Here is a 27,993-nt window from a genome sequence, read left to right as displayed (position 1 = left end):
GACGCGCCCGCCTCCGGGACCGGAACCCTTCGGAGCTGCTCCTGGGAGCCGCCGCCCGCTTCTCCGGAACCACCGGTAAGCCGCGGGAGTGACGGAGCCGGGAGTCCCCAGGCTGCGCGGCGAAAGTTTGCCGCTTCTCCCCGCGGTTCCCACATGCGAGTGGACGGCGTGAGACCGGCTGCTGCTGCTCTTCCTGCTGCTGTTCCTGCTGCTCCCGCCGCTCCCTCGGGTGCCGGGGGGCCGGCGCTGTCCCCCCCGCCCGCCGCCACACCTGCGCCCGGCCCTGGAGCTTCCCCGCGGGTCCGGCTGGCCATGTGGGACTAGGAGAGGTGCGGTCATTCTCCGGGGCGAACATGGATGCGGACGAAGAGCAGAGCCATCCCGGCAGCGGCGGGGGGGACGCCCCCGGGGACGCCTCCATGGACCGCTACCTGCGATCTCAGGGCTTGTATAGGAAGAAGGTGGCCAAGGATGGATCCTGCCTTTTCAGGGCTGTGGCCGAACAGGTAACTCCTTACGTAAGCAGAGCTTCTCCTTCTCATGAAAGCATGGGAAGTGGATCTCATTAGTGGGTGGTAATTAGTGTTAAAACGCAGACAGGTGTAGGTTAAGGTTACACGGTCATGTGCCAGTGAAAAACTGGACTGTTAAAGTAATTTCCGTCCTGCGAGGTGAGAAAAGATCTGCATGTACAGCTGCCTCCTCTCACTGAGAAATCCTTACCTGTTTTGACCTTCCACCACCTCCCTGGAGCTTTTTTCAGTGTAAGAATTCAACATTGGAGTACAGCTGCTTTGTGTGAGACTATCTAGGAAACGGAATTTAGTGGAAAAGAGCTGAAAAGCCCTGTTCATAGCTTTGTTTATTAGCTTACTGTAAAATTAAAGAAAGCAAGTAATTTGTTTTCTGTTCTTCCTGTTGAATTCTCCTCCCCCATTTCAGTGTTGGTGTTAAAGGAAAAAAGCGACAGCGTCATCTTGTCTTAAGTACAAGCAGACAGCAGTGGGAGCTGTGGTGCTTCTGATAGGGGGAGCCCCGATTCCTGTGCTAATTATGCACAGTTAACTTTTTTTTTTTTTTAAATTACTTTCCCCACTAAATTGTCAGTTTAGGCAAGCAATTGGAATTGATTGGAATTGAGTGGGGTTTTTTATTTCAAGGGAATAATTAGTGAATATATATTGATATTCTGATGTTTTTAATACATAGAAGGTTTCTCTTGCACTCCAGTGTTGATACAACTTTTTTTCCAACTATTAAATTTTTAACATCCCTTTCTTACTTTATTGTAGAATCATTTTGGTTGGAAATGACCTGTAAGAGGGGAAGGTCTTTAATTCAGAGTTAATAAGTGTTTATGCACGAATTTGGTCTAGTCTCTCTAATCTTCATTCAAAAAAACTGAGCTGAATTTGGAAGTGTTTTATATTAAGGGTATTGTGTAAGGATTGCAAGAGATGCTGCAACCTAAAATGTCTGTAATTTCCCTATGTTGTAGTGACCGTGCATACAAAGTCATGTTAGAGATAACTTGGAACCTGTGACGAAAGTAATAGTCTTCCAGTATAGATTTGAACAGAAGGTAAAAGGCAGGTGTCATATAGGGATTGGAATTCCTGGCATCCAAAACTTGGCTTTGGGCAACAGACCTCTTAAAAGTTAGGAGAAGGTAAACCTGCACTCTCTGAGGTCTGGTTGGATTTCATTTGAATGAGTGCATATTGACAGTTGGTTTCCTCATCCACTCCTGCTGTTATTTAACTCTGATTAACTGAAGTCCTTTACCAAGCAGTCACTTGAAGATTAACAGTAAATGCTAGTCACTTTGCTTAGTAAATCCTCATAAAATTGAATGTCTGAATTTAGTAAATCTGTGAATTCTGCAGTTACTTAATTTTTGATTAATTAATTGGGGTTTCACTCACATCAGGATGATGTTACTGATGATGTAACATGTTAAATATTTTCAAAAATAAAACTAGAATATTTCCAAGCCTGTATTTAGACTGTAGTCATTAATTATTTGTGACCTGTCATCAAAACTCCTAAGATCCAGTGTCACTTTCTTCTCTTTCTCCCTCTGTAGGTGTTACACTCTCAGTCTCGGCATATTGATGTTAGGATGGCTTGTGTAGACTATCTTCGGAAAAATAGGGAGAAATTTGAAGCGGTAAGTGTTCTTGTTTTCTTTGTGAGCATTCTAAAAAAAAAAAAAGTTACTTTATTCCTTGCACTTTTTCATTCTGCTGTTTGTGATGGTATTCATTATAGCTAAATACCGGTTAGTGCTTTTCAAAGTGAGTGCTATTTAAATTAATTGGCACATGTGTGGTAGGAACTAATTCTCATAATTTTCATAATTTTCATAATTTAAGGAAGACCTGTGTGCTCCTTGGACTGGACTGATGTGGTGTGGGACATGTTTTTAATGCTCATTAAAAAAGAAGAGCAAACTTCCTTAAACTTTAGAAGTCTATAGTGAAGCTACCAAAATCTGGATTTTATTTAAGTATAATGCTTTAATAAAAGTCATAAAATGTTCTTATTGTGGTAATTAATTGCTTTTACAATATAAAAGGGATTTGACTGATGAGATTAGTGAAATTTGTTTCAGGGTCTACAGTTTATTATGCATTGGTACTGTACTTTTTTTTTTCCCCTAAACATGTGTAAGGAAGTTTTTCATCAATCATGGATGTAAAATATTTTGATATTGATCTAATTTGGTGAATGTCATCAGTGTTAATGCTGAAATATTCTTTTTTTCTTTCTTTTAAAAGAGCAACAATAAATAATGATGCTCCTGCTTGTGTTTGTATGGGTTCTGGTGTATATACCATTTACCTAATTTCCAGGATGGCCAAAACAAGAGTAGGTGTAAGGATTTGTTACAAGAGGATTATTACTTAGCTCTCTATTTCTGTTCTAAATTTACCCAGACCCCAGATAAAAAGATTGTTTTAGATGCATGTTGGCATAGGGAAGAAATGGAAAGCTGGAATTTTCAGGAATTAGTGACATAAAATAGAGTGACTCTCTCTGGGACCATGCAGCTCTGACTTTAGTCTTTCCATTTCCTAGGGCTCTTGGCTTGTTTCCAGTTCATCTCAGGACATAACCAGCTCTCTTCCTTTTTTTTTTTTTTTTCACTACTGACTTTTTAATCACTTTCCAGAATTACCCTGCTCACTCCAATATCTGCTTCTCTGCTGTTTTTCTCTTGTTGCACTGTGTGTTTTGAAATACCATGTTGTTTTCCACCCCCAGTTGTGGTTTCCTCTCATCCAGGTGACTGCTTTGTCAGCCTTGGCTGGTTTTACTGTCTTGGCCTCTGTCCTCCAAAGTCCTGATCTCACTGTTCTTTCTTTCCTCAGACTTGATCCGAGTGGTACGACCTCTACTCTGTCCATCTTTGCAGTCCTTCTGAAAAGTGTCCTTTTTTAGTGTTCCTTGTAATTTTTCAGAATGTTTCATGTGAAAGGTTGAGGTGTTTCACATCTGTTCTCCTCTCCCAGTGTTCTTCCTCCCTCGGGTACCTTGCTTCAGCTCTGCTGATCTCTTTTGCTGCCAGTGTTTCTTCCTATACTTTGTGTTTTCCATCTGGAACACGGCATTGTCATCTTATCTTTCTTAAAGAAAAACACCAACACTCAAACAGCCTAAAACCAACAAACGCCTCTTTCCCTAATCTCTTAGTTCGACTGTTTACTGTTCTCTCTGTGTTGTAACCATTCAGCTTGAATTTGTATCTCTTTCTTTCCATTGATACTACTATAACCACAGTGTCAGGTGTGTAACCACCCTCTTCATTTCCTTTCTCATTATTTCTTGAAGGGTTTCCTTTAATTGCTGGTGTCTTACCTTTATTCTCTAACTCTTAAATTTCCCATGAGAACTTTCTGGTGCCCTTCCTTTCTTCCTCACTGCGCTATCTATAGGTCATTTAATTTTGACACAAAAAGGAATTGCTATGATTATGTTTTACTAATCTGCCTTTTTAGCTTCACACCTGATTGCTTCCATCTAAATTAAAAGTTTTGGCCAGACTTTTTGATTCTTCTCATGGGCAACACTGTCCAAAGTGAGGTTCAAAATGGTTAAAGCAGAACTTTTAATCTCACTACTCCTCTTCGTTCTCCCTATTATCTTGTTTCTTGACCACTGTGGATAAAGAGGCAATCCAGCTTGTAGCCTAAGTTCGTGAAGAGATTTGTGTCTTTGCTTGGACCTATGTGGATGTTAATTCTAACTAAATCAAACAGATTGTGACTAAATAGAAAATTTAAAATCCGCCCTTTCTGTGGGCAGGATGGCTGAAACAGTTTGAAGTTGGCATGTCTTAATTACTGCGGCATCTTTCTTTTTTCTTGAAAAAACTTTGAGTTTGCTAAGCTGTATCTTATTGCTACTTTCATACTACAGAAATGTGACTCTCATTCCTGATTGTCCATTGCTGCCTGTTTCTTTCAACAAGATACTTGAATAAGCCCACACATGCTCTCTCTAGTGATGCTCTACATGCCCGGGATGAGTTGCCCCTAAATACCTAGTTGACAGCATCTTTGCTTTCTTTCAGATTTCCCATTTGGCTGCTGAATTATTTTTTGGGGCTTTTTGTTTGGGTTTTTTTTGGGCTTGGGTGATGACTTCAAAAGCTGTTTACGTGGTTATTTTCTGCAGTGCAGATGTACATGTTTGACCTCTTATTTCTTCATCTCTACATCACTTGATACGCAGATTGTAAGCTTTTTGAGGGCAGGGTAGTCCTTGATTTCCAGTGGTATATTCCCATTGGTACAGTGGGCCTACACTGGGGATTCCATATGCTGTGCTAATCGAAAAAACTAATTACTGCTGCTTTTTTTTTTTTTTTCTTTTAAATACAGTTCATAGAGGGGCCATTTGAAGAGTATTTAAAAAATTTGGAAAATCCACAGGTATGTTAAACTTGATTTATAACAGAAGGTGATACTTTTGTTGGTGTTGACAGGTAATTGGAATTTTTTTCCCTTCAAAAGTATTTTTGATTGAGCTTTAGAAGTCTTTGAATTGCATGAATGTATACTTTTATGTGTGCACTCTCTACTGTAAAATGATTTGTAGAATTTTTTTTTTTCATGTCTTGTTTCACATCTCTCACTCAAAATCATTTCCAAATATTTTTAGGCTGTGCAAATGCCAAGAAACAGCATGGCTAGCTTTTTCTTCAAGATCCCTGGAATAAAGGTCCAAAAGATTACATGATACAAAGACAGTTAATCATGTAAGGGGGATTATGAACAGTGGCTTCTTAAGGAGATATTGATTTGAAGATAAATTATTACAATAATTATTCTTACTTGTATTTTCCCCCAATTTCATTTTAGTATTTTTGTTAGGGAGTTGATAATTTGAGTAAGGCCTGAGAATTTAGCCACAAAGTTCATTTTTCCAGTACATCTATAGCTAAAGGCCAACAAAACCTGACAGTTTTGGAGGTAGAGAATAACATTTTTTTTAAAAGTGCTTGACAAATAATTTTTGAAAAGCTACACTGCTAGTGGTTTAACAAAAGAAAAAAACCCCAATACTATTACCACCTTTCAGAATTGCACCATTTAATGGTAAATCTGCATTTGTGTGATTGTTTTTAGTTCTCTCGGTTTTCATACAGTTCCATTGCTAGTTTGGGGAAAAGTCCCTCTAGCTTGTACCCCTGAACTACCTTACTGGAATAGTTACTGTTATTGCAAAAAACCACTTACAGTCAAAGTATCTTGGCTGAACTCAGTGTTCATATATTTATTTTGAACACTGATTACTTGCATCTCTTGATCTATGCATGAGGAGGTATAATAATTTTGTGCTCATTTGAACTTTGTTTTCTTTTGTTTTCAATACAGGAATGGGTTGGACAAGTAGAAATAAGTGCCCTTTCTCTTATGTACAAGTAAGTAAATACGTTTCACTGAGATCAGTTGTTTTGTTAGTGAACCATTTGGAATAGCACAGATAGAATTGTGTTATACCATGCTTCTCCAGAAAATAACAAATATGCTTTGAAAATTGAAACTGTCAAGGGATTAAAGAAAAATGGAAAAGTGAGCTTTGAAAATGAGATTTCATCAGGGATGTGAGTACAGGTTTGTAGCAATGTCATGCATCTTGACCTCACAACCAGTTGTGGGTAGAGTCATGCAGTTTGTATTTTGTTAGTTAAGTGAGAATTGGTCAAAGGCCATAGTTTGAGCTGTGGTTAAGAAAGGTTTTGGTACTTTTGCATAGACAAACACTCCTCTTGGTGATGAAGAGTTTTGTTTTGTTTTTATTGAATGTAATTTTATATCATCAGTCTCTCTTCACAAAGTAGTGAGAAACAACACACTGAATACTTATAACTGATCTCTAATTACTGTGCAAGGGACTGAGTGATGGACAGCATCTTCGCCTTCTGCAGTATGTGCATCTGTTAAAAATTCAGTATTTCAAAATGTTTACTGTAAATTAATGACTTTGTCTTTTGATGAGACAGCTGATAAGAGGAAAGAGTCAATCAAATTAGCTAAGTATTACTTTTGGGTACTTTAGGTGTCAAGTGTGGGAAATTGCATGCAATTCATTGCATTTTATGAGGTGAATGGGACAGTTCAGAGCTGCATGTGCTGCTGGGATGTGGGAGGACTGGACTGAAAATTAGAGCAAAGTTTTGTTCCAGAGGCTTAGTGAGGAGATCTTTAGATTGAGCCATGGTGTAGAGGAGTGTAGCTCAATGTAAGTCAACAAAATTGCATGCTTCATTATGTCCATGGTCGTGATCTGTTGAGTTTCTGGCCATGAGAAATATGGTCTCATAAATAGAAGCAGTTTATTTTGAAGTCATGCCACGTTGGTATCCATGTCACAGCTGATAAATGAATACAGAGGCAAAGCCTGGTTGATAATAGTGGGAGTTTTTTTAATTTCCATTGGAAGCATCCAGGAGGGTTTTGTGGTGTAGATGCAACTATATGTAGTACTTCACTGCAGAGGTGAACACACAAAAGTAGTTACTGCCATGCTTGTTTTGGGAAGACAGGCTTCTAGTAAAAAGGCAATTTGGTGTCTCAGTGAAAGTAGTAATGGTGGTGGAGGTAGGGGGAAAGAGTTGCTTTCCTCCCTGCATACTGGCAGACTGAAGTGAAGTGGAAGGAAGAATTTCCTCTTCTGTTCCAGGTGGATAAGTAAGAGAATTTCAGACTTCTCAGGCGTAGGATAGAAATTCAGTATGAACAGGTTTGATTTCACTTTCACTCTTCAAATCTGTCACAAGTATGATTTGGTTATCTAGTAAATTTTTCTTTTCTCCCTGAGCTTTGAAATTCTTTTCCTCTCAGAATTGCTTTTTCTGAGTTGTTGTAAGAAGTTTCTATTTTTAATCCAACAACTGTGAATATACTCAGTCATTTTGCAAGACCCATGACACTTTTTGCCTATGTGCATAAGGAAGAAGTTGAAGGAAGTGATAGGTTGCTAAGCAAAGAGTTCAAAGGGAAGATTATGGAAAAAAGGGGGAGAGAGAAAATAATTAAGAATATGACAGATATTGATTATAGCAGAGAAAACTGCTAGGTGTTTTCTGTGGTTATTGAATTTGACTTGAATACTCAAATTTTTATTGATACTTCTTTTAAAATGAATTCTTAACTGCTATTTTTTTTTTCCCCAGAAAAGATTTCATAATATACCAGGAACCAAATGCTTCTCCTTCATGTGTAACTGAAAATGGCTTTTCTGATAAGGTAAAAAAAACCCAAAACAACACACACTTGTGAAAGATTGAATTAACACTACTTTATAAACAGCAAGTAGTTGCATATGAGATTTGTTATTCAACACAGTGAAATGTTCTGAGAATTCAATTTCAACGATTTATTTTGTACAAGGCAACTATTTAAGTGAGCTATTGTGTTAATACGTGTAGCACTTCTTTTTAAATAGATGGTATATATTTGGGGCACATCTTCCTACTAATCTAAAATTCTGTAAAAATCAATTTTGAGGTGCTAATTCATGTGGCTATCTACCACTGTTTAAATTCTTTTTGACTTCTGTTTAAATTCTATTTGGTTTAAAGGACATCCATGAAACATTTTGTTTGTTTTATTGATACGCTGAGATCCCAAGAGATAACAAAGCACGTGGTACCCTAAATTGAATTTAAAAGGTAGTGCTTATGAAAAATCAAGTGAGATGCAAAGCCTAAAATGTCTCTGTGGGTTTTTTTAATAGGTATTGCTGTGCTTCTCAAATGGAAACCACTATGATATTGTTTATCCCATAGAGTATTCAGAAAAAGCTGCACTGTGCCAGTGTAAGTATTATGTTGGTTAGTTTAAAGCATATTTTTACCAAAAATCTGAACTTATCACTTTAAGGTTTGGGGAAAAGGCTTTGTATGAAAGTTTATTATTATAGTCATTCTTTAGAAGCTTAGTTTTCAATGTGAATTGCCAATGACGGTATGATTCTGTGAGATCTTGAATTCTTGCTGTGTCCTGATTCTTGACAAGGCAGATTATATACCAAGAGGAGAAGATTTATGTGACTCTTTGAATCTGGGTGGTCTAATGTCAACAGAAAATATTGGTGTGCTGATTAATAATGTGTTGAATTGTCTTTGGTCAGCATTCTGGTTGTAATTGTGATTTCACTCATGTTAGCAAACCAGTTGTTTGTGTTAAAAATTAGCTTTGGACATGTATCTTGTCACAGGAATTATGGGGTTTGCATGTGCAAAAAATAACTGTCTTTGTGCAATATCGTTTGGTTTACTAGATTGCAGAAGTGCTTGATGTTTTAATTGAAGGAATTTGAAATGCATCTGTAATGGTGGTATAAAGTCTGATTTCCCTGATAACTGATTTTGCTCTCCCACTTTTTCCTCCTCTTCCCCAGCTCTGCTGTATGAGTTGCTTTATGAGAAAGTATTTGATGTGGATATAAAGAAAAGCATGGCAGAACTTAGTGCTGTTGGAGGGACCGGGGACAGTAATGGTAGCAGTGAAGTATCTGCTTCGGATTCAGAAGATGACACCTACAGGTAAATGGGATTTAAAAGTTAACATAAGATGCCTGTGAAGAATACATATTAAATGAGTTTTCTGAATTTTTGGTGAGTGTATGACAAAAAAAGAGGCACAAAGGGGTAGCGTTCAAAGTGTGAAAGAATGCAACATGTAATCTTCTCTGTTCCAAAAGACAGGCTTCTTGCTCTTTTGCTTTTCCTTCACTCTAGCTTTGAGTCTTATAGTGGAATGTAGCCATTGCAGCATGGCCCTCTTCCTGTTTAAAGTAGCAGAATCCCCTGGGAGAACTGTGTATGTGCCAGTCTGGCATGGTAAACTCCATGAAAATTACTTGACTCGCTCTTGCAACTGAGTAGAGTTTTAGGAATCTAATCCAACTTGAGTTGTTTCCACATCTGGAGGCTGAAATGCCTGCTTGAGAGGAAGCTAATGGAGAAATACAGACGTAGCTTGCTCCATTCTCTCCTTGATCTTTATGAAGTGATTATATTTGTGGGTTTGTAATTCTTTTTTGCTAGACCTGGGAGCTCTTTGGGATTTTGACCTGATTCCTCTTGCGCAGTCTTTCACAGTGCGATTTTTGCACTCACATATTGGCAGTTTTTCTTCTGTTTAATGTGATTCTTAGCCCTGGATTGCATGAAATCCCACTGAAGCTGTGGAGATTAGGCTGTATTAATGGATCATGTCCCCTCTTCTTGCTGAATGTCATTACAGTCCTTTCTGGGGGCTCTGCTGTGTTGGCATGAGGCATAAGAAATTCTTTGAGCTGTCAGGAGGTGGTTTCTTCCTCAGGCTGAAAACAACAGGAAGGAAGATGATGGAAATCATCACAGAAAGAAAACCAAGTTGCGGGAAAGGGATTATTTTCTTTTCGTGTTTGGAAAAAAAAAATACTAGGGAACATTGCCAATTAAAATACAAAGTGTTTCTGCCTCCGGGAATAATTATTGTAGTTAAATGTCAGAGAGTGGAAACCTTTATTCCTTTCTGTTCTTGAGGCTTTCCTAGGCTCCAAATGCAGTAGCCTTGCCCTTTATCTTTGGAATTCCTAAGAAAATACACTGCTAACCTTCATAGCACCTTTGGAAATAGGATCATATAGTCACTTGAGGCTGTGGAACTCAGTATTCTTGATTTAAACCATATGTCTTACAATGCAAGAGTAATGTGTGTGTGTGTGTGTGTGTGATTCCTGACCCAGTTAACACAGATTACAAACACTTCACTATGTTTATGAAGTCCTAAATTTTTTGCTTGTCCAAAATTTGACTTCAGCTTGTTTCATTAACTAGTTGTCCAGAAGATTATTTTTTTAATTTTAATAATACAAACTTTTCAGTTATGTTGTTATTAAATGTAATAGTTTTGGGAGAAGTTAGTGCTAAGAGTTGTCTACAACTGTTGCACGGAAAAATACTTGGACTTTCTCTCTGTGGAAAGTATTTTTTCAGTGATGTCAAGTGTAGAAAAGAGTAAATTGGAGTGCCTGATGCAAATTAACTAGCAGAATGGGTTTTGGTTTGAGGGTTTTTTTATGTCTGCTTTTCCTATGTTTTCCTTGTGTAGTTGCAAAAAATTTTGTCTCTCTTGCTTTCCTCCCCCCCCCTTTTTTTTTTCAAAGTGATGGTGAAGTCACTGCATATAAGATAGACTTCCTAAAATTTGTTCTTAAAACCAAAAAATGTATTTCTATATCATGTAAAGTTTAAAAATGTAGTTCTTATTATAGGCAGGTTTTTCACTTTTAGAGATGATGTTCTGTGGTATGCTTATTGAGCGGAAAGCATGTAGAGGATAGTAGTTTCAGTATTTTTGTCCACTTCCTTAGATGTGTCCTACTTGATTTCCAGGCCTTTTTAGTACTAGAACTCGTTATAACAACATAACTTGCTTCTGTCCTATTGCAGAAGTAAAACTACAACAGTTACTGATATGAATGGAATGAAATCTCTTTCTGGCAACAAGGTATTTATATGTTAAGATTTATTTTCTCTCTAATAAACTGTACCCTGGTGTATTTCTTAGTATTTAATGTAGTTCATGAGAGAATCTTGCGTTCCTAGTTTTCCTGACATGTAATACCTTAAAAGCTACCTATTTCTTTGAAATATAATGTTTACTTTTGATGTGCTCAAAGGTGGATAGTGTCCTTTTTAAAGCTGCTTAGTTCTTAGTTTTATTCTGGTATGCTTTAAAAAACACCGTTTAATTTTTTCCAAAGCTCTTTAAACTGAAATATAAAGAAGCTGAGAATACATAAAGCGTAAAGCTTGAGCACTGTATTGGAAAATGAAAAACTGGACGTCTTAATGCAGGTGACCATTTAGCACTTTGTTCTGTTTCATCCAGCACCTTGAGAGCAATGGGAATCCTGCCTTGTTGGTCATACCTAAAAAGGTTCTTAAATCACTCGATCCATTGGTTTACAGAAACATTGAATATGATGTTTGGCTCCAATCCAAATTGGGTAAGTAACTGAATACTTAAAATTTGCAGCTTTTGCAAGCTGATATGTAAAGTGAAGCCCTTTTGAAGAGCAGTGATGCAAATTGCAGTTGCGGTTTAGGCTGTGGTCTTCCCCACATGGGTCAGTGGGCAGATTTAGGGCCTGAACAGCTGATTTGGATTTTTACTGCATCAAGAAAGTAACTCTTTTGGTGTATTTAAACTAACAGTATATTGCTACTTATGTCTTTACAGATCAGCAGAAACAGGATTTCTCTATTGCTGCTGGCATGCAATACTCCGTGGGAGATAAATGTAAAGTAAGTAATACTGAATTATAGTTTACAGGCACATTGCCGTTTTGCTCAAGATGTCCGCCTTCCCTCTTTGTTAAATATTTTGATACATATAATTGCTGCTTTCTGGGTATTCTTTGCTTATGTCTTCAAGCAAGGATGTGCTTGTTGTTTAATGTGGTATTCATGACTTCCACCACATATACAGAAAAGGCATTAAGCAGAACAACTGATCAGTGCCATTTTATTCCATTAAAAAGTCACAAGGGGAACTTGAAGAGTGTATTTATTAAGATATCTGTGGACCTCAACGTTAAGCATGGAATCGTAGTTCCATGTGTTAATGTTTGACACTGGAGAAAATGATTATTGTTTGTAAATTGGCTTTGATACAATCTCAATAGTTTCAAGTAATGGAATGCAGCACACTTTAGTTGCTGCGGATCCTGAACTTTTGGGTGAGCTTCCTCTTAAAGTGTTCAAAGTGTGTTACACAATTGTTCTTTAAATTCTGGTAAAGTTCATAGTATGTGTTGCTACTTAAGAAGAAGGTAAGGTTTTCCACTAAATTCTGTAGTACTCACATTTTAGATTAATCTCCTGAGGTGGGTTAATTAAACTGGTGGTACTTGGCTAAACCATGGTTCTTTCTAGGATATTTTACCATCTATTTTAATTAGATTATTAATATTGATGAGAAAATGCTGTTTGGCTAATCATGCAGCATTGGGGGCTCTTTCAGTTTGTACTTTCTTATTTGTGTAATGGAATTAACCATAGTGACTAAATTGCAGGCAAAAGACATCTCTAAACTTAAAAAAACCCTCAACCACAACATAACCTACAAAACCACAAGTTCCCAAATTCCCCCTTCCCCACCCCCACCAAAGAAACAAAACAGTCTAATGCTGAGTTGATTATTTATTGCTTAATAGTACAGGCTTAAAATTTGGATTTAAGTCCCTAAGGCTGTTGTCTTGTGTAGTATTTACTGAAGAGTATAGATAGAAAAAATCTCTGGTAATTAACATACTCTCTCTATTAAGTTTTAAATCTATGTGGCAAGACAGCAAATATATGGGATAAAAACATGGGAAAAAAGATGAAGTAAATAGTGAAAAGTAGAGTTGACCAAATTAATAGAACTGGAAAGCCAAATACTGTAGCAGAATATTAAGAAATTTATTTTACATTTAACAGAAGATTTTTTAGAACATAATGACAGTCAAGTAACACTATGATCATATCTAATAAACCTTTTTTGGTTGTTTTTAAAAAGCCTTCTGAAGAATATCTTCAGAAGTAATTGGTGTTCATTATGTCCTTAATTAAGTTAAGTTTCACTGAAGTGAAGTAGATTTTAACAAGGAAAAGCTTTGAGTTTCATTCTAAGAGAAAGTGTTTTCAGTAAAACTGAAAAGCCTTGATGCCCTCATTGCTTTTAACTTTCTCATGTGGTTTTGGAAAGCATATTTCATTAAGTAGTGTTCCCCAGGAAGCTTTCTCTTTGTTTATGAGTTTGCTTATTTGTGTGTGTTCATTTTAATAGTAGTTTTATTTCTTTTTGAAGAAGTGATAGGAATTGAAGATTTGCTTTTGATACATTTATTGAATTCCGTTGTGTATTTCTCAGGTCTTCTGTTGGCAAGGGGAAAAGTTCTATTTCTAACATTGTTGATATTTTAAAGAGTTGCCTCCTGTCATTGTCATCTTCGGAGCTAAAGCACTTTTGTTTTTTTGTTCCTTGTCCTTTTAGGTGCGCTTAGAGCATAATGGGAAATTTTATAATGCCCACATTCAAGAAGTTCATTCGGAGAGTGGGCCAGTTGTTGTATTTGTAGAAGAGCTTGGAGCAAAGTAAGTGCTTAATCTCTTTTGAGAAAGAACACCAAACTAAACAAAGCATTACTTCAGTTGAGAGTTAATTTCAGCCTCTGAAGTGTACCTGCTTCTTTACTTAAAGCAGCACTAACACAAAATGGTTGAGAAAATAGCATATTAAATGAAGAAAGGGAAAAATTGGTTATCACTTTAAACTTTCTGTAGCACTAACTAGTCTGGGTATTACTTGCAGAGTAGAACAGTAACTATGTTAGTAGTATTTTAATTTTAAGTTTTTTGCACAAGATTCCATCCTAAGCAGGCTGACACTAGACCAGTAAGATGTTGCTTGTTGTACTTAAGCTTGTCACAAATCTTACATCTGATTATTTTCATATAAGAAGGCCCATCCAAGCACTGAGTTTCTCTGTTGGTTCAGTAGCTCTGCCTGATTTCACACAGAGCACCAAAGTTGCTGTTTAGATCAGTGTCATCTTTGCCTTGCCTTGGGACAAATTAGGTGTTTAAAGTTGCCGTTGGGGATTGTGGATTTGATGGGTTTGGTTGTGGGGCATTTTGGTTTTTTGGGGTATTTTTTGGGTTGGATGGAGGGCAGTTTGAGATATGAAGAGATCTGAGATCTGCTGCAAGTTCTATGACTTCTAGGGCATAAAAAACCCCAACACGATGGAGTGTAATTTGGGAAGAGGAAACATTTCCAGTTGAGGTAGATGAGAGAAGGAGAAAGATGCCAATTAATCTCATCCAGATTTCTTCATGAATAAAAAGAAAACAAATGTAATGAGATCTGAAGATTGTCTTGCAGTTTGAACCCTTTTTAAATTGAAATTTAACCTGATTTAAATATATAATGTAAATAAATATATATTTTTATAATATATAAATAATGTAAAGAGCTGCTTGGGCATCCTACAGTATCCTCAGTTGAAAATGCAGTATTTACTCTGGGATATACACCATTCATACAATGTTTTTCAATCTTGGCATCTATTGCAGTGTTTATAATAAATTTATCTGGTATATTGCTTTTTCTGATCATTCTTCTTTTCTGGCTGCCCTGAAGACATTATAATGTGGACATTAGGAGTGGCTGATAATTCTTTACTGGATAAGTTTGTGCAAACTTACCAGTTCTATGTAAAAAAAAGAAAAAGAAAAAAAGTTTGCTTGTCTGTATATTGCTTGAGTGTAATCGTAAAGGCAAAGAACTTTGAATGCAATGTTCTCAAAAAATGGAAAGATCTGTCAGTCTTAAAAAACATGTGGTATTACTTATGCAAGCCTAGTTCTTGTCTTTAACATATTTTCCCCTCCATAATTCCTTGTTTTGTAGGCATGCTGTCTCACTGAAGAGCCTTAAACCTCTTCCACAGACCTCTCCTATGGAGGGCTGGAACACTGTGCCAGGGAAGAAGATAAAGAAGTTTTTCCCAATATGGGGGCAGAACGCTCAGCCTGGTAGGACTGTACCTGTCTTTGTGTGGCAGGATCTTATTTCTCTGATGTTTTGCCCCGAAGAGCTTAAAAAAAATGATTGAAAAAAGTCTTGCCTGTTTTATGTCATTATCACAGATGCAGAGTGCAGAGGGCCAAAGAATCAGAGCAAGTCAATAAAACCCCAGTCAGCACTACCTCCTCGACTTCAGCATACTGTGGGAACCAGGCAGCATCAGTTCTTGTGTTCTGGACCCCAACCTCATCAGACCTCAACTGAGCCAAAAGCTCCAGGCAGGAATCCTTCCCAGTCTGTAAGGTAAAACTGCAGATAAAATCTTCCTTAGCTTTAACTCTCACTGAGCTCCTGGAAGCCGAGGTGCCTGCTTCAGGTGGTTCCAGCATGCTCCTTTGAAATATGTTGCCATTGAATTCTTAAGAACTATCCCAAGTCCTTAAGAATACACACAAGCATACAAAAAGTAATGTTTTTTTTTTTTTACCTTGCATGGCAGCATCCCCCCTGGAAGCACTGTCTACAGAACTGCTTTTTTTTTTCTTGGAAAGTGGACATTTTTGTTTTTTCTTTTTGGCTGGGGCTGAAATAATGTTGCATGTGGTGCTTCACAGGTACAGCAAAGGTCTTCCCTCAGCTTGTACTGAACCTGTCATAGGGGACTGCTTCATGTTATGACTGATCACTTGAAGGAATATGAGAACAGCATTTTGCCTGCATTTGTTGGGACTGATTTTTCAATTTACTGTGCTGTTGTAGCAGAGTTTCTGATTGCCATTTTTCTATCCGAAAGGTTCTTCTATACCTGTCTACAAACGGAAATACTTCATGGTCTATTCTGTCACACTTCTGTATTAACTCCTTGTGGAAAAAATGGAGCCGGGGTCTTTGGAGTCTGCCACATGCAGCATTTTAAGGGCATTTTTCTTTCACCTGTAACCTGAATATATGAGTATCATAAAAGGTTTCATAAAGTAATTCAGAAAGCTGAAACAGTGGTGTTAATTTTGTGTAGTGATGCTTTAGAAACTGAAAATTCATAATGCATTTTACTTTTTGTTGTATTTACAGCAACCTCTTTCCCCAGCTTTCTCTTGCATGTTCGTAGGTAGCAGATGGCACAGAAATGGGTTAGACGGCTTGATGTAGGCATTTGGTTTTTAACTATGATCTAATAATTACCATTTGTTATAAAGCTTTTCGAAATTGTATTAAACTGAATTGTGGACAAAATAATTTCTTTCCCTTCCTTAAATTTTATGCATATGGCCAGAAAGGGATCTGCTATATGTGGAATCACATAAGGAGTGCTTAGATAATTACCTTCTTTCTTCCTTTTAGACCCTGAGCTTGTATTGTGTTTGATACTGGGGAATTTCTGTGTCCAAGTGATGCCACTTCATTTTTTTTCCTGTACAGGAAGGCAGAGCGGGAGAGAGGTGAGGATCTGAACCATGGCAGCAGAGATTGTAACTACTTTGGCTTGTCTCCAGAGGAGCGCAGGGAGAAGCAGGCTATAGAGGAGTCTCGTTCCCTTTATGAGATCCAGCAGCGGGATGAACAAGCTTTTCCTGCTCTTTGCAATGTATGCTTCTTTTCATTGTAATTAACAGTGCGTTTTCCGTACCTGTCCATGAACCTTTTAATTAGCAGTTGGTTTGCTGTGCTTGAATTACCGTGCAATTCCAAAATTAAGGTTATTTTCTTTGCACTCGCTTTCTGCTTAGGAATATAGGTATCTACAGTGCTTTGTATATTAAAGATAAGAAATACATGTAGTAGTTTACCCTGAGAATAATTAACATCCCCCACACACACAGTTCTTTTTTAAGCATGTAAATATGGGAGACACGTGAGCTGCTGCCACTGTAGGTTTCGTTCTTGGTGCTCCTCCTGTGTTTGGGAGGCTTTGCACTCCCTTGTAGTTACTTGGATGTTGCCTTTTTCTTGTATGGTGGGATCAAAGTTCAAGGTGAGGACAGAACTTGCTCTGAAGTTTAATTTAGCTGAGAAATAGCTGAGTAAGATGGCACCAAGCACCGCAGTATCAGTGACTAGGGGATTGTTTCCTATTTGTTTTGCATAAAACCTGGTTTAATTTATAAGTGACTTTTTTTCCTAGCCTGTGACCTTAGTGGTGTGAGAACTTACCTGGTGTCTTGAGTAATACAAATGCTTTGTCAGACCTGCTCTTTTTCTGCTGTGGAGTTGAGCAGGCTTCAGTGGTCTTGGCTGAGTCTGAGGGAAGGATGTAGCCTATAGATTTTTGAGAGATAATTGTATTGATGCAATTTTTAATGAAAGTAGATTGGAGTCTCAGTACGTCCAGGGAAGTGGGCTGGTCCTGTGGGTGAAGAGCTGCTCTCTACGTAGATGTGTTCTAAAGATATGTGGGGCTTTTTGGATTTAAATCCTGGGACAAAAACAAGTCTGGGAAGAATGAGTAGGTGAAAGACTGAAACTAAGGGACAGAAGTTGCTCTACTCCCTCTGAGCTGTAACAGTTTGCTGTATTTGCTCACGTGCAGGAGGAGGAAGTGATTTTTAAGTGAATTATTGTCTGAGTGAAACAGTTTTTTGTCATATAAGATAATGACATGAATGCTTTTAAAGGACACTTTGCAAAATTTAGCAGCAAATAAAAGAGTGGATGAATCTGAATGATACTGATCAAGACTCCTCCCCCCTCCCCTCTCTACCTGTCACAGACATAATATTTATGTCTCATGAAGACATAATAGTATCAGATGGTGGCAAAGTGTCGTTGGACTGATTTACATAAATCCGTATTTCTGCTTTTGTAAAACTCTTTAGAATCAGTCTGTCTGTCAGGCTGCTACACAGACTATGGATAATTTAAACCAGAAAAAGTTCTCAAATAATGAAAGAAGAAACAGCAAGTGGACAGCAGAAGTGGAAGAGCAGAAGGAAAAAGGTAAAAACAAATGGCTTTAGATTAGGGCACCTTTTTTTTTTTTCTTTCCTTGGTTTTGTTACCAGCCTCAGAGCTTATTCAAGATAAGGCATCTCTTTAGGCAATGAGGGGAAAATTATCATAAATAACAGTGCCAAACTAAGCTAGGCTCAAGGTGAAAAAGGTGTGCTTTGTGAAGAAAGGACGTGTTTTCCTGCTTTGTGAATGTGGCTGAGAGAGCAGGCCCCTTACTGGGATTTTTGCAGTAAATGGGAAGAGGAATAAGATAAACTAAAAGACTTATCAGAGCTACCCTAAATTAGATCCTTTTGGAATTCTGGAGTGTGTGGCAGAAAGTGCCATTGGGAGGACCATTAGGAGTACTTACTGGAATCAGTATCCAGTGTGGTATGGTTAAGAATTAGCATACAGTGGCACAGAAAGGGAGAAGCTGGTGTACTGAAGAGTTGGAAAAAACCCCCCCTGTTTACAGGAGAGAGATCTGTGACACGCTCAAAATTTTGTGTGGGTTTTTTCCCCTCCCGCAATCAGTTAAAACACTTTTTAGCTTTTCTCTTCATGGACTCAAAGCTTTTCTTCTTCTGTGAGGAAGTAGAACGTGGCAGTAACAGATAAAAGCTGTAGCTGTCAGGAGGCAGTTAGTAAATCTTTGCTATTTGTAGCTGATAGTGTTTGGTGGGATTTTTTAATTTTATTTAGGTTTTAATTTTTTGTTCTGCCAGCTTTGCCATGACTAAAAACCAAATTTGAGCTTGACTTCTTCCACTTTTTTTTTCCCTCCGACTAAATAAAATTCAGACTCCTTAGCCTGCTCATAGAAATTGCTCCTTCCCTCCATTTTTTAAAATTTTGTTGTTTCATTATCTCTGGCAATAGCATGTGCTCATTAGTCTCTCTTACAACATCATGCTTTATTGAATGGTCTCACAAGGATCAATCTTGCTTATTTTTTATTCTCCAAGTGTCTGAAAACTTGTTTCCTTTGAAAAGTTGTTTCATCAGCAATGCCAAAAAGAACGTTCATGGTAGAGAAAGCTCTTAACTATGCTGTCATGATGGATTTGGCTGAAGTGCATGTCCAGCTTTCCCTGTTTTTGTGACACTCAGGATTGATTGCCCCTTGTGAAACTTGGTTACCAATCCTATGGGAACAAACTGTACTTCCTTCTGAGTATTTAGAGATTCCTGTTGGTGCTTGAGGAACAGGCAGTAATTCTCATAATCAATAATGTTTCAATTTACAGTGTTGTCTAGTTGTGATGGTGCAAGTACTAAGGTTTTAAAAAATACATATCTATTTAGTGGCTACTATAAAACTTTGGGGCATGAGTTTGATTGACAAGCAGTGGTAACCAGATTTGAACATAAACCAGAATGTGAAGAACTTGTACAAATCTTATGTGAAGATTATGTTGCAGTTATTGTTTAACACATTTCCCCCACCAAGGTGTTTGCTGGTGCTTGAGAAATTAAACTTTCTGCAGCAGTCTGAAAACTTTTTAGGTCTTTTGAACCACCGAAACCTTCTAAACTGCTCTTTTACTCAGTCAAAAGTAGACAAAAGTTTGAGCTTCTGTTATCTTAATAGTTGAATATGAAAATGCAGATCAGAACATTTTCACTTTAAGCAAAGTACAGAATTCAGTTTCATTAGGAGCAATTTAGGATGAATATGTTTAAAGGGACAGCTATGTTTCATTCCTGCTTCCCTCAAGCATCACTGAAATGGTTAACAAATATCAGTAAAGAGCTGTAAAGAGCTTGGAAAACCCAGGTTGAAATAGCTGCTCTGTCACTGTCCTAACAACTGTTTGTTTTAGGATGCTTTGATCTTTGATAAAAATAGAATTTAAAGTTTTCTGAAGTAATATGTGCTGAGGTGCAGGTTTGGTTTTGAAAGTTTAATTTTGGAAAGACAAACTTTAACTGGCTTAAGTTGTGATAGCCATAAGTGGTGTAATGGTTCATTTACTAGGTTATGTCTTGGTGTTGCAGAGTCAAATTCCAGGCAGATCCACTTAAGTCAGAAGCTTGAGCCAAATTCATCTGAGGTAATCTTAAAGAAAAGACCAAATTTTTTTTTAATGTTATTGCTTCTCTGATACATGATTAGCAGAGCAATAGCTGCCTTTAGAGCTGTGATTGCTGCTGCTCCTTTACGGCTTTTAAAGAAATACTCCTAAGTTTGGAGGCTTGTATTTCTGTCAGCTTTCCTCAGCCCCTTTAACCCTTAATTATAGTCTTTCTCTGCAATCTGAGTTCTCAAATCTGGGCTTCGAGAGAACTTAAGAATCTGGATTTGTAATTGCTTAGTACAGTCTTTCAGTATGATGGGACCATAGAAGATTTGATGTTTGCTAATAGCTACTGTGCTAACAGACCATGAGCTCTGAAGTTCAGTGAAGATTTGTGGCCCCTTGTTGGCTTTTAACCTTTGCTGTCCTTTCAATGAGCAAAATGTTACACTAGTATAATAGTGATCTGGTGCTTAGCCCACTTTGTATGGAGTGTGGTTTACTGTTTTTGCATAACTCTTTGTAAAGTTAATCTTACTATTAGACTAGCTGTGTCTGTTGTTTTTAACTTTGCTTTAGAAGAATAGTCAAGATGAGAGCTATCCAAAAGCTTCGTCTCCTTTGGAACAAGTAAAAACAGATTCTTCGATGCTTGCCGAGCAAGTAAGAAATGTTTGTTTGATTTCAAAGTTTTCCAGTCAGGAGACTTCAGACAAAGGGGAGCTTCATCACAGCCACGTATGTACTGCGGTACTGGCTTTTAATTACCTAGTCATTTCCATGGTGATAATGCTAAAATTTCGTATTTACAGTTAGGAATCTCTTATGTCCAACATAAAGAATGTAGAAGGACAACCCTTGCTAGAAAAGTAAAAGTATAACTATTCTCTTCTGAGAGAGGGGTTATTTCGTATCTTTCTACCAAGTGAACTCTGCTTTTCACTTTAAATTCTTTGCTTTTGCCTTTTCAGGTTTTTCCAAGGTAATGGTTTGTGAGGGTGGCTTTTCTTTTGGTTGGGAGATATGTAATGTGATGCTTGCGGGGGTGGTTATAGCACAGATGGCTGTCTGTGGTACAGGCATGTTCTGATAGAGCTCAGGATCTCAGGTCTCTTTTGATATATTACAAGGTAATACTTTGCTGTGGTGATAGTAGTAGTCTGGATAATACCGAGTCATCAATTTTGGTAGAAGTCGGACACACTGGGGGTCACCAACAATGGTGTGATTTTAGAAAAATTTAATGTGATTTCTTTGTTTTTGTAGAACCTGGCGGAATGCTTACCGAGCGTAACTCCAACACCCTCCCCAGTCTTCTCTGAGGTGCATTTACCTCCAGCAGTGCCTTCTGTACCAGCCATCGTGCCAGCTTGGCCAAGTGAGCCAACAACCTATGGACCAGCAGGTTTGAAGAAATAACATAAATCAGAAACTGCTAACCCTGAAATATACTGTAACTGTCTTACTAAATTGAAGATATCTCCAGGAGACACTGTCTCGTATAAATTCACATTCCAAAGGCAGTCAGTCATAGGAGTATAGCTTCTCACTGCTGAAAGCTACTGAGAATTCTATTAAGTCTTTGACAGCCTGCATGTACTGTTTGCTTCACTCCCAGCCTGAAGGTGGAAGAGGGATGTGTATTCAATTCTCTGTTTTTCCTCTAAGTGGGATAACATTGAGTTTTGAGGATCTACTGAACGTAGAGCGCATTGTCAGCACATTGCTTTTGTGCTTTTGTGCTCTGTGTCCTATGTAATAAGACTCAGGTCTCAGCTTGGGACTTGTATGTCTGGAACTAATGAGATCCGGTTGGACCTGAGCTGCAAAGCCAGTATAATGTTTTTTTTTGTGCTGTGCGTATCTTTTGGTGTGTGGAATTAGCTTAGATTCAGTATTGCCCATTAGATCCGGTGCTGTATTTTCTCTCACACTGCTGTGTTTCTGTACAAGGACTACCTTTCAGATAAGCATACTTTGTTCACGTGATACGGTAATAATCCTGTCATACGTGACTGTGTCTGTGACACAAGATGCATAGCCCAGTTAAGCTGAGCTCAGATTCAGAGCTGACTGTCAATGACTAGGCAGAATGAGAACTTCAGGAATTCACATAAAAGTTGCACTTCCCCCCTTTTTCCCCTTCCTATTCCCTTCTGGCATTTGTAATTTTAAAAATAAATACAGGAACAGTTTAGCTATTTCTGGAAAGCTTGGCTTACCTGTTTCATTCTTTCTGAGAACTATGCATTTTGAAGCTTGCTTTTGTGCTATCATTTTGGCTTGTGATTCTATATGTATTGATGCATGTATGTATTTTTTATATATGTGTACCTATATGTATGTATGTCTGGTTTTTCCCCCTCTGTAGGTATTCCATCCCAAATACCTGTTTCTTCATTGATGCCAGGACCAGCAGCGGGACCTGACTCTATTGTATCACAGGCTCAGGTAACATCTGCTTCAGTTGCTGGAGTTCCTGTGTGGCTACAAGCAGTTAACCAGCCTTTAATGCCTTTGCCTCAGACTCTGAATCCTTACCAGGATCCGCTATATCCCGGATTTCCTTTAAGTGAAAAGGGAGAAAGAGCAGTTGCACCCTCTTACTCCCTGTGCAATACTGGGGAAGACTTACCTAAAGGTGAGAAGGTCTGGCTGGGGTTTATACCATTTTTCCTAATAGGTTTTCTTTTCTTAAAATGTAGATAAAGACAGCTTTTTTTTTGGTCCCGTTGTCAGTCCGTGTCAGAAGATCTAATAGTAGTGATTCTGTGGTTTGAGATGTGGGAGGGGATACTGAACAGAGCTGTAGATCTTTAGGTCGCACTGCTGGCATCCCACCTGTTTGAAGTGGTCACACCTGGGAATCTGTGGTTCTCAGCTTGACCCACTGTAACTTGAGGTTTTTTGAGTGTAAAGAATTATCTTTGGAGAACTGCTTCCTGATGCAGTAACGTGTTTGCTCATGTAATTTAAAAGCTTGGAAGCTGTTGAGCGTTTCCTTACTGGTGTGGGAAAACACAGGTTTTGGCATACTACAAATGCCCGTAAAGAACATCTCATGTCTGACTGCACGGTGATTTGTTTACTGATCTGTTTCTTTATAAAATAGAAGTTCAGGTCCACAGACTGTTAAAACTGAAATTAAAATTGCTGTTGTGTTCTAAATATCTTAACTGTGGCAAAAAAAACCCCCCAATGAATCAATGGAAGACATGCAAGCAGCAACTTAATACCAATGTTTGCTACTGAAATGGAACTTTATGGAAGGACTGATTTTTGTATCAGATGAAATATTTCAGTTCTTAATAAATCTTTTTCTGTTTTTTTTTTTTCTTTATCTAGATAAGAATATTCTTAGATTTTTCTTCAATCTTGGCGTGAAGGTAACTCTTCAAACTTCCTTACGTGTTTGTGTTTGTTATACCATAAAAATTGTTTGTATTGCTTGGTAGGACTTAGAGTGCAGAAGTTTGGTTGCTGCAGGCTCTACATTTCAAGACCATCTTTAAATTTGAAATACTTTTATTTTCTCTGCTGTTAACTGGGATTCCAGCAGTGGTCCACAGTGCAGTTCAAGTCAATAGGAATCAATTTTATCTCAACAATAGTGAGAGCTATTGGCTTGCAGCTGTGGCTGTACAGTCAGCAGATTGTGCTTTACAAAATCACAGATAAATTGAGTGTAAAGATTCACTTTTTTGGACGCAGGGTATAGGGAATGAGAAAATGCCCTTAAACTTCAACCACAGCTGTGTGCTGGCGAAGCCACTGCAGTACAGATCCCAAGATCTTTCCCTGGGGACACTTCCTTAAGTAACCTGCGTATGTGTCCTTTCTGCTCAGGTTGATGACAACAGTATTTTACTTTTAACCCTTTCAGTAATTGTAACAGCAGTTGATGTGTAAATGTGATGCAAATCTGTGTGTGTGGTTGGGGAAGAGGCTCATCCAAAAAATCAGCATTTTCCATTACTCGGCAAGGACTAGTTTAGTTTCTTCCTTCTGCACATCAAAATGTTCCTTTTTTACCTTCTTACTGCTTCTGTCAGGCAAACGATTTTGAGCAAGGTGCTGAGAGCTCTTGGGCTTATTCCACATGAATAAGCCATCCATAGCAATGATTTCTTGGTGTCTGGGCATGGAAAGAGGAAAGGTTCAGCAGAGTTTACAATGTAAATTTGGTAATTCTGTGCCTAATACAAGTCTCTTTGCTTAGTGGGAAATCTGTAAGTCATTAATTAGCAAGTGTCACTGCAAGGTGACAGCATGTGTTTCATGAGCTGACATATGTTTGGAACTCTCCTTACTGGTACTTTGGATTTTCTGGGATCTTGTCTGTCGTTGTGGTGCTCCAGCACCATCTGCTGGCCCTAGGACCACGATCTCGTGGCTGTGCTCCTCTGCTGGTGTCACAGGGTACAACAGACCCAGGAACTACTTTCTGCATTTCTCTGCTGCTGTGGTTCCTGCCTTGTTATCCACACCCTTCCAGCTGCATATTCAGAGGGAATGGACTATTCCCATGGAGGGGAGGTCTGGGTAGGCTTTTTAGGATAGTTTGCTCTGGGCACTGTTTCTACAGATGCCGATTCAGTAACGTGGAAGTAGAGAAAAGGGAAGTGTTGTGAACATGGCTTGTGTACTGCCAGCACAGGAGAGGTTGCTGCTGAAAGGGCTTTGTGTCCACTGGTGACTCACACCACTAGCTGGAAAAGTGCACTGGATATTCTAATGAAACCTATACCCCAACTTTATGGGAGGGCTTCTAAGAAAGCTGATCTGTGGGTTATGTGGATATATATGGATTTCAATCTGCAAATAGTCCACAGGGAAATAATCTCATTTTGGGTCTCGGTGTAGTCTTTTTTAAGTGAAAAGATGTGTATGGTTTGGCTTCTGGTTGTTTTGATTATTATGCCTTAGAGTTTTCAAAGCAGGCTGGTAGAATGAATTGCCAATTTTTAGGTGAGGTTCTGGAAAATGAATTTGAAATGTTTGTCTTCAAACACATAGCTAAAGCTTGACTTAATAGCACTGTGTGTTTAATTATATAAAAATTGTTATTAAGTTTTCTTACTGGTCACAACTGTTGTCCATTTCAACTGCATTTGGAAGGAATTAAAAAATAAGAACACCATCCTAGAGTCCTAGGATTTAGAACTAAGGACACTGTAAATAAAACTTTTATTTCCTATAATTGTTTCAAAATAATAAATGACTGGTGTGCTTTTATGTCTGTCTGAAAATTTGAAAGACCAAATAATTGATTTTTAATTATTTTTTTTCCCTGCTGTCTTGCAGGCATACAGTTGTCCCATGTGGGCACCCCATTCTTACTTGTACCCCCTGCACCAGGCCTATTTAGCTGCTTGTAGAATGTACCCGAATGTGTCCCTCCCTGTGTATCCACACAGCCCCTGGTTCCAGGAGGCTCCGCCGGCTCAGAATGAAGGCGAAGCTGTGCGACCCAACAGGCACTTTGGTGTTCAGAGCGAGGCCAGATCCAATGGCCAAATTCCACAGGTTGACAGTAGATCTCCGTCGCTGCCTCTGATTATACCCACAGCTCAGGTGTCAGAAAGCCAAGGACAGGTCTGTGTAGAAGCAGAGAATCCAGCGCAAGCTCTTCATGCAAACTACGAGGAGTCCCTGAGAGGGAAAAATATGTTCCCACAGCCACCCTTTGGACACAACCACTTTCTAGGAGCTGTTCCAATAGCGCCTCCTTTCTTTCCTCACTTTTGGTATGGGTACCCAGTTCAGGGTTTCATTGAGAATTCATTAGGGAGACCCAGTGCTGTCATGTCACCTGAGGACAAAGAAGCAGCAGCTGGCACCTCTGCCAGCATGTACGTGGGCAAAGAAAGTAGCGCTCCGGTGCCCGGGGTGAACTGTGTGGAGCAGCTCCAGAAGAACAGCAGTGGTGGTGGCTCCAACACCATCCCTTTCCCTGTGGCTGGTGTGGGCAGCCAGTGTGGTGCCCCGAAAGACACTTCAGCCAGGGCACCTCAGCTGGAGCAGACTTGTTCTGTGGCTGCACCCAAGCAGAAACCAGCTGGGCAGCAGCACCACACTCCACAGGCACAGGGCACAGAGAGGCCGCCAGCACCACCCAGCTCTCAGTCACTGCTGGCAGAGCCTCCGAGAAACGAACTGAAAACCAGCATTCCCGGCCGCAAGGAGAAGACTGGTAAAGGTAGGGATTCCAAGGGTGTTAGTAATCTGCATATGGAAAGCAGGGCACAGAGAACGAGGGACGAGAGCTCCGAGGATGAGAGTGAAGTTTCTGACATGCTGAGGAGTGGTAGATCCAAGCAGTTCTATAACCAGACTTACGGAGGAGGCAGAAGGCCTAGACTGGAGAGAGGTTATTCCAGCAGGGGAGGATACCAGTTCCAAAGAAATGAGGAAGCTTGGAAAGGACCACCTGGCAGAAGCAGAGACGACAGCTACCAGTATCAACGAAACTTCAGAGGGCAGCCATTCAGGAATGACAGGAGAAGGGCAGCACTCGGAGATAATCAGAGGGGGCAGCAAGCATAGAGTGAGTAGATAATTGAGAAATTTGAAATGCAAAATACAATTTGAAGTAGCAGTTTAAAATCTTAATTTCTTTTTAGTGAAGTTCAAGGATACGTTTAACTTCTCATGAGTAAAGACTAGGAGGACGTGAAGTCCTAACATAGGGTTTTTGGGGGGATTTTGGAGTTTGTTTGGCTTAGCAGTTTTTCCTCAATGTCAAATTAGAAAAAAAAAAAACAATCTAGGTTTAGTGTTTTGGTAAATTTTTTCCCCACAAAGGTTTGCGTTTGTGATAGAAGATGGGTATATACGTTTACTAGAGTGACAAATTATAGCATTTGACGTGATTTAGATTCTAAAATTGACGATACTATTGCACCAAATATAAATGTATATTTTATCTTACAATGCCTTAGTTCTGAACTGAGCTAAAGGAATTCTCAGCCTACTGCACTGTTGTCTCTGATATGCTTCCAATCCAAAGGCCTTTCATCTCAAAAAGAAAAAATATCTGTCAAACTTGAATGTTTCTCTTGTGTGTTACACGTATGGCAGCCAGCTAACCCTGTGTCTTAGGTATGTTGTATATAGTTCTTTTCATAATCATAGGGTATATTTTTGAAATTTAAAAAGCATTTATTTGGTGAAATCAAAATCAAGACAAGCAGTCAAGAAATACCTGTGTATGAACAGATAAGAATGGCTGTTTCCACCATGGATTCTTATTAGTACTGGTGTGACTAGAATGGTGCCTATACCAACTGAATAACTACAAAGACAATAAAAATGTAGATGCTATGCATTTCCAAAATAATTCTGCATCTGTTATAATAGCAGAAGTTTTTTTAATGCCACTTTAACACTAATGCACTGACAAATCCTAGATATTTTGTGAGGAGATGCATAAAGTACGTGTTACGTTTTTTAAGTTTGTACGATTCAGCTACTGTTCAGTATTCCTTTGTTGTTGCACTGTTGATGTTTTGCATGTACAGCTCCTTGCTGGAACTACTTTAAAAAGCAAGATGGGGAGTCTCTGTGCTCTGCTCTTCAGAAGAAAGTGGCTTCTGCCTTATATTTTTACACTGTGTCAGAGTTCTGATGCTGTTTCTTCTGACCCCGATTACGATCTCTGCAGTGTTCCTGTTGCCTTTGCCGTTTGGATGTTCAGCTGTCCAGACCTGGAGAGTGCAGTGTGCACAGTATTCACTCAGCTCTGTTGCTCTGTAAAATTTACCTGTTGTGTATATTTTTATATCTCTGTATACAGTAGCATAGGTGATGGTACCCCTTCATTCGTGTCTGAGATTGTGCACCCTTGGTGAGGAAACCAGAGTGATAGTTACATGATAGTTTGTTTTCAGATGCATGCTGTGTATAAACCCCTAATTAAAATAAACGTTTGTCTTTTCACTTTCTTTCTATATTATATTTACATT

General features: G+C 38.7%; 1 protein-coding gene across 4 annotated transcripts; it reads left to right on the top strand.

Moving 5' to 3' along the window:
- On the top strand, positions 1-27,967 carry OTUD4 (OTU deubiquitinase 4). Of its 4 annotated transcripts, XM_027904747.1 has the most exons (22): positions 1-506; positions 2,087-2,170; positions 4,887-4,937; positions 5,883-5,929; positions 7,685-7,757; positions 8,248-8,329; positions 8,914-9,058; positions 10,955-11,012; positions 11,397-11,514; positions 11,748-11,812; positions 13,545-13,645; positions 14,964-15,088; positions 15,203-15,383; positions 16,500-16,665; positions 17,894-18,014; positions 20,010-20,065; positions 20,609-20,767; positions 21,296-21,434; positions 22,401-22,480; positions 22,556-22,670; positions 23,375-23,415; positions 25,334-27,967. In XM_027904747.1, exons 1-22 carry the CDS (start codon positions 354-356, stop codon positions 26,573-26,575), a joined length of 3,402 nt encoding a protein of 1,133 aa, XP_027760548.1. In that variant the 5' UTR covers positions 1-353; the 3' UTR covers positions 26,576-27,967. The 4 variants fall into 4 exon arrangements, with proteins under 4 accessions (XP_027760548.1, XP_027760547.1, XP_027760549.1 ...); XM_027904746.1 differs by having other exon boundaries at positions 20,612-20,767; positions 22,401-22,670; XM_027904748.1 differs by having other exon boundaries at positions 20,609-20,692; positions 22,401-22,670.
- Positions 27,968-27,993: the final 26 nt, after the last annotated feature.

Source organism: Empidonax traillii, unplaced genomic scaffold, assembly GCF_003031625.1.
Source record: "Empidonax traillii isolate 1590-97213 ecotype Southwest subspecies unplaced genomic scaffold, ASM303162v1 scaffold1083:size320519, whole genome shotgun sequence".
Lineage (NCBI taxonomy): Eukaryota > Metazoa > Chordata > Aves > Passeriformes > Tyrannidae > Empidonax > Empidonax traillii.
This window is presented reverse-complemented; position numbering and strand designations above follow the sequence as displayed.

Excerpts from the sequence above, each read along its gene's own strand:
- OTUD4 (XM_027904745.1), top strand. The coding sequence starts at position 354 with ATGGATGCGGACGAAGAGCAGAGCCATCCCGGCAGCGGCGGGGGGGAC. Across the intron at positions 11,515-11,747 it reads TTGGCTCCAATCCAAATTGG|ATCAGCAGAAACAGGATTTC; the intron begins GTAAGTAACTGA and ends ATGTCTTTACAG. Across the intron at positions 22,671-23,374 it reads TGGGGAAGACTTACCTAAAG|ATAAGAATATTCTTAGATTT; the intron begins GTGAGAAGGTCT and ends TTCTTTATCTAG.